The 12235-nt window shown below is 39.5% G+C and overlaps 1 protein-coding gene across 1 annotated transcript; it reads left to right on the forward strand.

Annotated features, from left to right (window-relative positions):
- Nucleotides 1–4243: 4243 nt before the first annotated feature.
- Nucleotides 4244–10724, forward strand: LOC111332217 (uncharacterized). The gene is made up of 2 exons (XM_022937517.2): nt 4244–4374; nt 7622–10724. Exons 1-2 carry the CDS (start codon nt 4359–4361, stop codon nt 10429–10431), a joined length of 2826 nt encoding a protein of 941 aa, XP_022793252.2. The 5' UTR covers nt 4244–4358; the 3' UTR covers nt 10432–10724.
- Nucleotides 10725–12235: the final 1511 nt, after the last annotated feature.

The raw sequence follows: 12235 nt of genomic DNA on the forward strand, positions 1-12235 counted from the left end.
TTTCTTTGTAACGCGTGTGGTCCTCCCAGTCAACTACATAGAGAAAACGCAAGGTTTGTCACTTCAACCGGTTCCGAACACCAACCATCGTCACTCAAAGGCCGATAAATTTCACAAAAGTCGACCGATCTCCCTCAAATTTCCAGCCGCGAGAGCGCTTTGCTAATACCTACCGGTTCGAGCGGCAAAAGTTTCCAGATACTCTTGCATCGATCCGAGTGACGCTCCGTTTTACCAACATTTTTCTACCAGTTGACCAGTAGCACCACACGCATTACATTGAGTTACATCGGTTAGCTCTATCCATCGAGCTAACCGCCTCCTGGTTAGCTCAATGGATAGAGCGCTGGACTGTAGTGCGGGAGGTCGAGGGTTCGAGCCCCGCCCGGACCAACGCTCAAGGTCTTAAAATAATTGAGAAGAATTTGCTACCTTTCTATAAGATCAAGAAATGGTTAGATATTCTAGTCTTCTCGGATAGGGACGAATAAATGGAGGTCCCGTCTCCTGCAGGGTTGGGGCAGGAGACGTTAATTTCCCACACACGAGATTACTGTGTGATGGATGTCCTCTCCTGGGGTGGGATGGGTGGGTTAGGACAGCAGGTCCACATCAGCTATTACAGCTGCCAAATTAATCAACCTGCTAAAACAAATAAATGAACTTCAACTTCAACTTCAACTACAAAGAAAGTCGCCAAAACAGCATCAAAACGACCGTTGGTGACAAAGCGGTTACGGAAAAAAGGTAAGGAGACTTCACACGTTATATTCTTCGCTTTTGTTATCCTTTTCGATTTTTCTTAATCTCTTTTTTATAATGATTCCTCTTTTTTAACGGCCCACGCTTGCGCTTAAAATTCGATCTTATAAATCATAGGGGCCCCACACAAGCGGCTTGTCTGGTCGTTTGTTCGAAATATAAAGAAATGTATGGGAGAATATTAAAGAGTCGTAATATCGTAAACTTATATCGAGGAATGTCTATGTTAAGGCTCAAAATAAATGTAAACCTACCTCACTTGCCATGTATTGTCGTTTCTGTGGCTCTAAATGGCGAGTTTGGGCGATTTGGTAGATTTTGCGTTGACCGTTACTCTACTCACAGGCAGCCCAAGCTCACTACTAGACAAGCGGACGTGACTCTTACCGTGTTGCGCAACCGGTTTTATATTTATAAAGGTTTGTATGGGATGTTATCGGTTTGCCTTAAAAGAGAGAAAAAATTGTCTTGTTTTGAAATACAATGGACTCACCTTATTGCCTTGTTGTTTTCTTTGTTGATTCCTAGCGTCTCAGGCCATTTTGAAGCGTTTTCGGCGAGTTAGCGCTATGTTGGTGTTCAACTGCTAAAAGAAAGACAAGGCCGGAAACCTATTTTAGAAGTGTCCGTCGCCCGAAGCGAATAATTCCGCCAAAAAATTACCACCAGTCTCGATTCCTCCAGAAAATCAAAGCAGAGATGTTGCAGTCTTTCTTTTAGCAGTTGAACACCAAGTGACATAGCGCTTTGGTAGATTTTGCGTTGACTGTTACTCTACTGTATAAGAACGAGACAAGGGTGGAAAGCTCATTTTCGACCGCTCCGCTTTCGAAGCCGATTTTCAATGAAATGAAAGTTTAGTGATATATTACAATATTACAATATTACAAAAAATATGCACTGCCCGCAGTTAGCAAAGGCTAGTCGAGACGGGCAGTGTTTAATACGTGTATTATAAAATAAAAAGATTTACAGAGCAAGAGAGTAAAAATTCAAGACAAATTACAACTACATTAATACATTTAAGTTACGGCAAGAAAACAGAACAAGCTGGGGTCTTATAGTTGTGCTCCTTTCCAAGCGATCGGCATCCGCGGCACAGATTTGGTGTGCCAGGGAACAACCGTCACGCTGTTTGCTCCACGCTGATAGGATGATGGTAAACAATGCCCTGTTTCAAATGCCTCATGTGAGAGGGGAGTCAGGGGCATATTCGCGCCGGCGATTCATCTAGATCTAGCCATTCGCTCCGACGAAGGGCTAACGCTCGAAACGTCAGCTTTTGTAATCGTTACGGTGGCCAATTTACCATTTCGACTTTGCTGATATATCCAAATTATTTCATCTACTGACTTGCCTGGTGTGCGGTTTATGGCGCATGACGAAAACCCTACACGACCTCAAACCTCTTTGTTCGCGTAACCCAATCAGCTTTGAGTTGACAAAACGCGAAAACCCCTGTGTTCCCGCCAGCGAAATCTTGTCTTGGTTTGTATCAGAAATATATATGTAGGCTATCGTTGCAAGAAATGCGTTCATTTTTTGGATGAATAATTGGAAAGAACAATCGAAGTTGAAAACATGGCAAGGCAAACAGAAGTTATGCGTTCTATCGTTACGTTTCAATATCGTTTAGTCTTGGAGAAAGTTAATTTACCCAGTGATGTTTTGTAACATTTAATTGTCGTTTTTCTTAAAGTAGAAAACATTGCCAATTCAACCCTTCCTTCTCTTTACCGTTCAGCTCAATCCGTTATTCGAAAATAATCACAAGTATCCTCTTAGAGCTCATTGGGTTACGCGAAATAAGAGGTTTGAGGTCGTGTAGGGTTTCCGTCACGCGCCATAAACCTCACACCAGGCTAGTCAGTGGATGAATCGCCGGCGCGAATATGCCCCTGACTCCCCTCTCACATGAGGCATTTGAAACAGGGCATTGTTTACCATCATCCTATCAGTGTGGAGCAAACAGCGTGACGGTTGTTCTCTGGCACACCAAATCTGTGCCGCGGATGCCGATCGCTTGGAAAGCTGCATTTCTCGAAAGTTTTTTGGCGGTTAACGCTTGGATTTTGAATGGATCTTTGATTGAATGACACGAGAAGAAGCATCAACCTTTTGGTTTATCAGGTGTTCGATTTGGAAGCCGGGCGATTCTACTTTCTGGGTGAAAATCGGCTTCAAAAGCGGAGCGGTCGAAAATGAGCTTTCCACCCTTGTCTCCTTCTTATACAGTAGAGTAACAGTCAACGCAAAATCTACCAAATCGCTCAAATTCGCCACAAAAACGACAATAAAAACGACAATACACAGCAAGTGAGGTAGGTTTACATTTATTTTGAGCCTTAACATAGACATTCCTCGGTATAAGTTTACGATATTACGACTCTTCAATACTCTCCCATACATTTCTTTATATTTCGAACAAACGACCAGACGCGCCGCTTGTGTGGGCGCCCTGTGTTTTAAATATGTTTGGTATCCCCTTTAATGACCTTTAGACCTAAAATCAAACACAGTACGCTTGTGGCGCCTGTGGATTTGTCCTTTCTAACATTTTTTCACCTACCAAGTTTTGAGAACGGTACGTGTCATATCCGATACTTATCCCATCGTCTAAAGGAAAATCTAGATACACAATCGAAAGTAACATCGCACTTGCTGGGGCAACAAGGCCTCCCTCGATCTTCTGTAATGGGAGGCGGTTTTTTTTTTTTGTTCTCCAATAATAATTCGCACGAGCTACACCATATAGACTTTGAAGTGTCCTAAACGTCTTTCTTTTCAATAGAATTTGTACATTGACAGTTTTACCAATTGCAGTTTACTGAACTGTAGCTAACTGTAACAATTCCTTCCTTAAGTGAATCTACGTTATCAAGTGAGGTTGAAGACCTGACAAATTCAGTTTCAGGGAAAGTTCTGTCCGTCACAGTTTGTCAGGTCTGGTCCGGAAAGATTTATCTTCGCCTCTGATCTTCTTCAAAGCAACATGATGTCATGACACGAGACAGCATGACCTGTGATTGACCTGTTAAGAGTGATTGGCGTCTTTGATTAGCAGTGGAGATACACTTAAATAAACCTAACAAAACGTTGTTGTTCTGAGGCCCGTTTCTCGAAGATCTCGGTAACTTAACGGGCTTGTAAAGCCGTCCTAATTTTCATTCCAGATGAGGGTTTCAAATTAAGGATTTGAAAAAGATATTAAAAAAAATTATCGGCTAAAGAAATTAAACAAACCAGACTGTCTTATCTGGGAGATGTTAGAACAACTTTGATTTTAAGGGAAACAAGGTTTAAACTACTCATTTTATCGAGTAATGGTAATGACTGCAGTTTACTCGACGTACCTTAATAACAATTGCAGACAACCAGAAACCTGCACTTTGTCTTTGTTAGGACTAAATAAAGCCACCTTTAAATCATTTATTGATTATTCTTTGCCTATTGTCATAAAGCATGAGGTAATAAGGAGTAAAAAGTCAAATAAGTTGAAAAAAGCTGCGTCATTCGGATGAACTCGTCGACTAACATAGTGATCTTATGATCTCTACAAGCAACGGCTCAGACACCATTACCATTACATATCGTGTATGAATTCGGCTGCTGGTGAGTGATTGCAGTTTTATCGCACAAACATCTCATAAATTTGTTTGTGTTAATTCGTCTTGAGAACACAAGTTGTTGCATAACACCCTCCTCTTTCGGATATTGATAGTTTTAGCGTGATACTTTTTAAAATTATATTTTGATAATAGCCAAACATTTGTTTTTAAATTTTGAGAAATTACGTCGTTAGAAACTCCGAATTTTTTCGGAGACGAGGAAAATAATTTTAATTGTTTTTATGTTTGGTCTGTTACTCATAAACTTGTCTCAGTTCTTGAGAACAAATAAACGATCTTTAAGGACTATTCGAGAAAGCGAAGTTCAGGGCGCTATCCTCTTGCTTTTCAAAACTATCTTTGAATTTGTAATTTCCTGTTTCTTTCTACTTTATTCGCTATACGGGTGATAACCTTTTACCATCCACCGGAAAATCGATTAAATGATTGAAAAGAGATTGCAAGTAGAATATTTCCTCTATTTCAGAACCAGGAAATTTTTTTTAAATCTATTTTTCTTTATGAGGCAGTTTTCAAGGCAAGGTTTGAAAAGTTACACTGTTGAAATAGAATCACGAGAAATTTGTTAAATAAACATGAAAATCTAACAACTATGATAAATAGAACATAATAAACGCGAATTACACTGTTACATCATCAGTTCGTAATTTCTTCAAAGTTGCTGATATGAAATCATCAATCGAATTTTGAACAGAACTCGTTTTAAAGTTTGTGCTTCAGAAGCAGTTTAAACGTCAGAAAATAATAAAAAAGGTTTTGTCAGAAAAACTACAAGCCCATGCTCAGAATTTGCCACGTAACACATCTATGTTGACACAGAAAACGTTCATAAGTTATGGTGTTGGAGCTATTTTTGTAACACTCAGTATCAAATTTGATTTTTCTTTATTCCTTTCTATTCTACACAACTTACTGCCCAAGGAACTAGCTCAGAATAGAGTGGGAATGCCGGTCATCAGTTTATAAAGGTGACATTTACTAAACTGTCAGTCTTAAAGCATCGTCATCATTTCTCACTTAGCTAGAGAATCACTTAAAGTTACCAGAAACAGTTCCTGCGTACTACTGAAGTAGGTATCTCCGAGATATTTACGCCTTAAAAAATCATTTTCTACCTTAAATTTATTGCTCTTACGGTCAAGATCGGGCAAAACAAAAATAAGATTGACAATATAAAAATTGTGATGAACTTAACTGGCAGAATTAGAATCATACTTGAAAAATATCTTAAGAGAAAATAGCCTTCGAAGAAGGTTACATAACAACAGAATTAACATAAAATTCGAAGAAAAGGCGTACCCAATGTACCGCCCTCAAGAGAGCTAAATATGTGTTCCTAGAACAAGATATCTTATGAAAACTTCAGTGAGAATAACGGAGAATAAATTTGTTTACCCTTAGGTAATCCTAAAAAACGAGGTGTTGAAGGTGTCAAATTAAAATTTAAGAAGTATTTTCTTTATCGGGAATTTCACGTAGAATTTGATCTAAAAACGAAAATAGTCGAAAGTATAAGAAGTAGGAATTTCCAGGAATTCCTTTGCGAGATTGACTTTTAACAGAGCGTTTTACTCTCTTCTTTATCAAACAGATCAACATAATTGAAATATAGCTTACTGCAAGATAACCGGAATATTCTACCACAAGTTCTAATGACCGTAAAAACTGAACATCTACTTTCATGTCAAATTCACGATTACAATAAAAAAAAAGGTGACAGAAATTCTACCTGTAAGATAAGACCGCCAAAAGGAATAGGAAATAATCAACTTTGCTTATTATAATTTTTGTACTGAATGGCTTATAGTAATATATTTTCCCAACACCAATATAAGGAAACCCTTACAATATTTTCAGATTAGATATGGATCGATTTTTATCGTTTAACAATATAGCCGCATTAACACTAGCATGTACCCGTCAAGAAGCTCTCCCTCAAAAAGTTACTTTCCTTAAGCAGTGTATTGTGGAAAATTATGACAAGTTTTCCCTAACAAGTCTACTTCCCCAAGAACTGACTTGAATTGGTAGTTGATAGCTTTGAAAATGAAGACCTGACAAAGACGTAATTTGTTAATTGTAGACACTTGCCAACAAAGTTTTGTAATGAGATTTACAAATACTTAATCTTTATAAAGTATTCCTCGATAAGTGTGGCTGTCTAAAGCTTTTTGGAGGTTTCATTAAAAACTTATGTTGGAATCGAAATTGCAAAATAGTCTACAAACTTTGGATCTGTCTGGTGGATTGAATAACCTTTTCTCAAAGTCCTTTACTCGCAATCAATTCAGCTCTTGAAGCTTCGTTTGATTTATTTGAAGTCGGTAGTTGATCGTTACTTTCCATTTTATGGAATAATAGCGATTGAAAACAAAAAATTTCAGTCAAGTAACCAGTAATCAAAGTAAGACGATCTTTGGCTGATATGAAAAATTTCAAGTGCATTCCGAAAATCGAAAGTGGAATTCTTATTCTAATGGCATGGTTTGAGGATGGGCAACATAATGAAAAAATATCGCAAAAAATAATTTAAAAAAATACATCCGTAAAAATAATAGTAAAAATCCAACAATTGGCTAACACCCCACAGAAGTAAGGAATGTGTCATAGGATAGTTGAGAAGTGTGTTAGGTACACAAAAAGTAAGGTAGGTGCGATTTTTGTTATGAAAATGGCTCAACGAAATCGATAGCAAACATCTACCTCAGCTAGTGGGGCATTACCCATTTTTAGTGCCATATTGGAACTGTCGCAACATTTGCTTTTCAGATTACTGCAAATTTACCGGCGCAGCTATGTATTATGTTTCCATGGGCGGATCCAGGAATTTTTGATTGGGGGGGTCCAAACTTTGGTTCAGAAAGGAATGTTAGACCGAGGCAAATTACTTCTCCCCCACACCCCCTCCCACCAGTCGCGGTTGCACGTTATATTCCTTGGCCGCTTACAGTTTACTTGGATTCATTAAAAAAATAAGCCAGTTAAAAAGTGATATACGATCCTGTCGATATAAGAATTTCAGTCTCAAATTTGTAAGCGTAAGGTCTGATGGGGGGGTCCGGACCCCCCGACCCTCCCCCTGGATCCGCCACTGTTTTCCACTGAAATTCGATGGGACTTCCACTAACCCAGAGCACAGTAGCCGGCGACTTTAGCTAACGCTTCTTGGAATTTCCAACGTATCTTCTCTATTCTTTGTTTGTTTGCTTGCTTTTTTTTTTTTTGTCAAGGAAAAACCCAGATGGTGACCTTTGTACTTTTGTGGGGAATTTTATTGGTTCAAACTTCGACAGCTCAGAACGGAAACTCAAACCAGAATGAAATTAGCTTTGACGACTTCTGCAGGGACTTTAATGAACTTCGCACCAGTACCTCCATGAGTGCTGTCATCAGAGATCTCGACAGTGTACGAGAACAGCTAGTAGCAATGGGTGTTTTACCTGAAAGAGGTGCTGTCGATGCAGTCAAAAAAATATGTCTTGATAAGTCGAAGCAATTCAACCCAGAGTGTTTATACAGATTTCGTTTTTTGAAAACTGTGGATAGCTCCGATTTCAATCGCTTGCGTGACACTAACCTGCGCGGCTTGTATGTAGATCTGTGGCTTCTTCATCCAATGCTTAGAGGCTGTCTACCATCTCTTAACAAAGACGTGAAAAGCAACAACGTGAAGGGTAGGATGGCATCCGGATTATTAGGAAACAATCCTGAACAATTTACTGATATTTTTGATGAAAGGAAAGGCAGTTTGCTCAGAGAGGAGATCAAAGAGGCGTGTGAAAAAAAGCAAGGTGATGAAACATTTTGCTCGTCTTTGCCTGAACTTGTTAAACTCGTAGATACCTTCCAAGAGGTGAAACGTAAAAGCAGAACAAGCGTGGAATGGAATGCATTTCTTTTGCAATTTGTGATGCTGAAGCATAATAGTCCAGATGAGTTTGAAACAGTATTCCCAGAAACAGTTACGGAACTAAACGACATCCTTGTCAAAAACTTAGAGCAAATCTTCAAATTCATTAGCAGCGGACAGATAACTGAGCTGAATGAGATGATGGCCTTCGTACCAGGGTTAGAAACAATTAAATCGGGTTGTGACACCTCGTGGGACCTTCCAAGTATCACGAAGAAGAGTGAATGCATGTTCTGGAAAGCGATCGTACAGGTAGACGTTTATCTGCAATCACTAAGGCCCCCTGCTAAAGGAAACGTTCAAAAATTACTTAACACTAACATAGATTATCCAACCTTCCTAAGTCTCACTGAAATGGACAGAATCCTCGAGATTGTTCAAAATCAGGAGACCGCTATGACTAAACTTGTTGAATGGTTAAATACTGAGTTGACCAAGACAATAAATGATAGATTCAAGGGTCTTCGCACCTATTTTCAAAAGGTGGAAACCTTCAACAAAGTGAAGGCTAAGGCTGATGTCGACTTCATCAATCAACGAGTTAGCAAGTACAACAGTGAAATTGTTTCCTTGAGCACACAGCTCGGCGATAAATTCAACGAAATCTTGAAATTAGCCATAGCGGCAGTTGCCCTGGAGATTGCTGAGGACACAATTCAGGTGGGACTGGCAGCAGCCGTTGTGATGAACCCCCTAGAAAAGCTTTTTGGAGGCTCGAGTTTGGGAGACTTTATGGACAGATCAGCGAAGTTGGGGAAGAGTTTAACAGAATCGGGTAAAGTAGCCCGTCTGGCGAAGTCGTTTAATACACTCAAGGATAACACAGTTAGTATTTCTAGCAGGTTTCAAAACAACACTGGTGTGCTCGAGCAAATAAGAGTCTTGATTACAGATGCTGGAAACGAAAAGTACAGTGCTGATTTTGAAACTCAGAAACAAAAATTTCTTGCAGACTACGCAGCTTACGACCCAAAAGTAGAGAAGCCGGAGTTAACTGGCATGACCACAACCTGGGAAAATATGGTTGATGACGCTTGTGAAGTGATTTCGAGCAGAGAAACTCTTCTAGCCCAAACCATTGTTGCGAAAGTAAAAAGCTCTGGTTTGTGTTTTAAAACAAAGGTTCTTGCACAGGAAATGATCGCGACCTATGAAGAAGTGTACGACTTTCAGTTCGAGCTAATAGAGGCCATGGCAACGTATATGAGATCTGTGACGTCTCTAAACGCCGCGGCGAGTATTACGGCTGGCTATGAAGAAGGTTCTAATGAGAATGAACAGGGTGAAAGTGTTGTACAGAGCCTCAAAGTTCTTACAGTGGTCTCCTTTATCTCGTACAAAACCAATCTCTGGCAGATTATTGAATCGTACTGTGACATATTAGAATACAAAGGAGGTGGAGTTCGCCCTAGTGTGTGCCAAGGTATAAACACTAACATTGCAAATCTTGTTTCCCACGTATCTCAAACCTGCAGAGATGTAGAGGCCTACAAGAACGTTCCAATCACAAGTTCATCGGCAACCAATGGCCTGGATATTACTAATCTTTATGCAGGAAAACGTCTGACGTTTAAGATACCAAACGGGAGATGGTTGGTCGATAACCACTGGATAAACGAACGGGATGAAGGATCTGCCATCTTCATGAAGAAATTCGAAGTGTTTGTACCAACACAAAGTGTCACAGAACGCATGGTGCGAGTTGAAGCGCGAAGCTCAGGAAAGAACCAGCTTACACCACCGAATGGAAAAAATTACGTAATAGTTCCAGAGAAAAATTTCGTCTTTGAGTACTTGGAGGGAGCCGATGCTTGCAGAAAAGAAAGCGAAGCTTTGACAAACCCTTATGGGTCAGATAAACCCAAGCTGTGTCCACTGAATGTTGACGAAAACAATTGTCAAGAAATTTTGCAGAAGACGGCCTTGTTTCCATCGGTTTATTCCCAATGGCATATCAGTCTATCCGGCTATGAAACAGCAACCGTCCCTGATCCAACAACGGCCGTGAATCTAAAAGTTGGAGTTAAGCTTTGCATTTTACATCGATCAAGGATTTCCAAGAAGATGAAGGTTAAGAAGTTAAGAGACAAAGTAAGAAAGAAACTACGGCGTGCAAAGAAGGACTACTGATGGCCGGTCCTAGAAAGACGGAAGATACTGGTGCCTAGGCCATTTTACCGGAGGTTTCAAAGTCGACGCTTTATACCTTCCACTGAAAAAAGATTCCAAAAATGAACCAATGAACTGACTTGATAATACATTGCAAGTAGAAAATTGAAACGCTTTAATGATTATAGATAATGGTGTTGCTTGCACGGTAAAATGAAAATGCAGATGATGACGATGTCAATAAAAACAACACAAGTATTGAACTTCCACAATTGCAATGATAACGAAGAAAATTAAATGAAGATTAAGAATGAGCCTCCATAACAATGTCACATGTTTGAATTCGCAGCCACCAAGACAAAATAATGGGACCGTTATTTTCTCTTGTAGCCATTCAGTCTTTCGTTCACGGCTCTCATTTCTTCCCTACTTCTATCCACGGTGGGTACTCCTTCAGTCAATTTAGGAGAAATTCGCACATCGAAGCGAACAGCTTCAAAACAAAAAAGCAAGGCTAGAGATGTCATAGCTAGAGATCGACAAGATTTCCGTATAACCTCATATTTCACTGTGCATACACTATCGATACAGTGACTTGGATAAAAGATAACAATTGCAAAATCAACATATATATTGCCTTTGGGAATACGGCTTTGCTTAAAATAGAGTTAGGTTGTTGGAACATTTTCCCAAGAAGACTGTTTAACTTGAGCAAAAACGAATATAATTTTGCTGCAAGAGCTGCTGGATTCTGTTGCAAACGGAGTGTGAACAATGTTCTTAGATAACCGACCAAAGGTTAATTTAGAAGCTCTTTGTTTAATTTATGCAGCTACACTCTCTACTAATCAAAACTTTCAAACTTCTCCCTAGTTTAAATCAAGAATTTGAAAATTCGAGCAAACGAGAAGTTTGTTTTGCTTACGAAGTTATTTTAAAGGTGAACTCAGTCCACGTACCTTGTGCCTTGCAAGAATGTTACAGAGGCAATTAATCGGGAAATTAAGGTTCGTTGGTCAAGGGGAGATGACAAAACGCGGAGCCCTACTCCATGGAGTACCCTATGGAGTACTTAATTGGAGTACCCCTAAAACTCATATATTGGTCAAATAAAATACTTTATAAACATGGTAAATCGCATAGATTTACACATCTTAATACATTTTAAGCTTGCCAGCTCTCCGATTTGTCACAGTTCGATACAGTCCAGTTTTTTGGGGACCAGGCTGAGGCTCTCAGTCTTACTGGTTTCTTCATTTTGGTTTTACCGCTGTGTAATGAGTGCTTTTACCGGAAGACAAAAAACTCCATATGATGAACAAAACCCACTGTTTCGAGTTTTGCAAGAGGTAGAATATTTCAACTTACTGCATTTTCCAAATCAACCGCCCCAGTCAGATGTGTTTGCTGACCCATCGGTGTTTTTTTTTTTTGCTGTTGTTTTCTTTACATACTCAATTTTATTACGCTACAAATAGATGGCTGAAGAGAAGGTAATTTTAAACACATGAACTACTTTTTTATTAAGTCCTAGCTTTTATCCTCATCGCTTCACACAATTAAGAAACCCATGGGGCCTTGTGTTGATAGGTTACACGCCACACCCCTTACAGACACCCTACATAACCAGGTATTTTGAAAGACGTAAAACCCGCTGCCGACTGAAGTACGTCCGTACTTTTGGCCTCTTGAAGGTAAGAAGATGAAGATGGTAATCGGTCCATTAAAGAAAATGTTCACAGATTACATTTAATTAAGCCTTTGGCTTGAAGTGGCCAGCAGTTTAATGTTAAATTCAAGATGGCGGTCAATAGGCCTTTTGCAG

This window comes from Stylophora pistillata, chromosome 8, assembly GCF_964205215.1.
Source record: "Stylophora pistillata chromosome 8, jaStyPist1.2, whole genome shotgun sequence".
Classification (NCBI taxonomy): Eukaryota; Metazoa; Cnidaria; class Anthozoa; order Scleractinia; family Pocilloporidae; genus Stylophora; species Stylophora pistillata.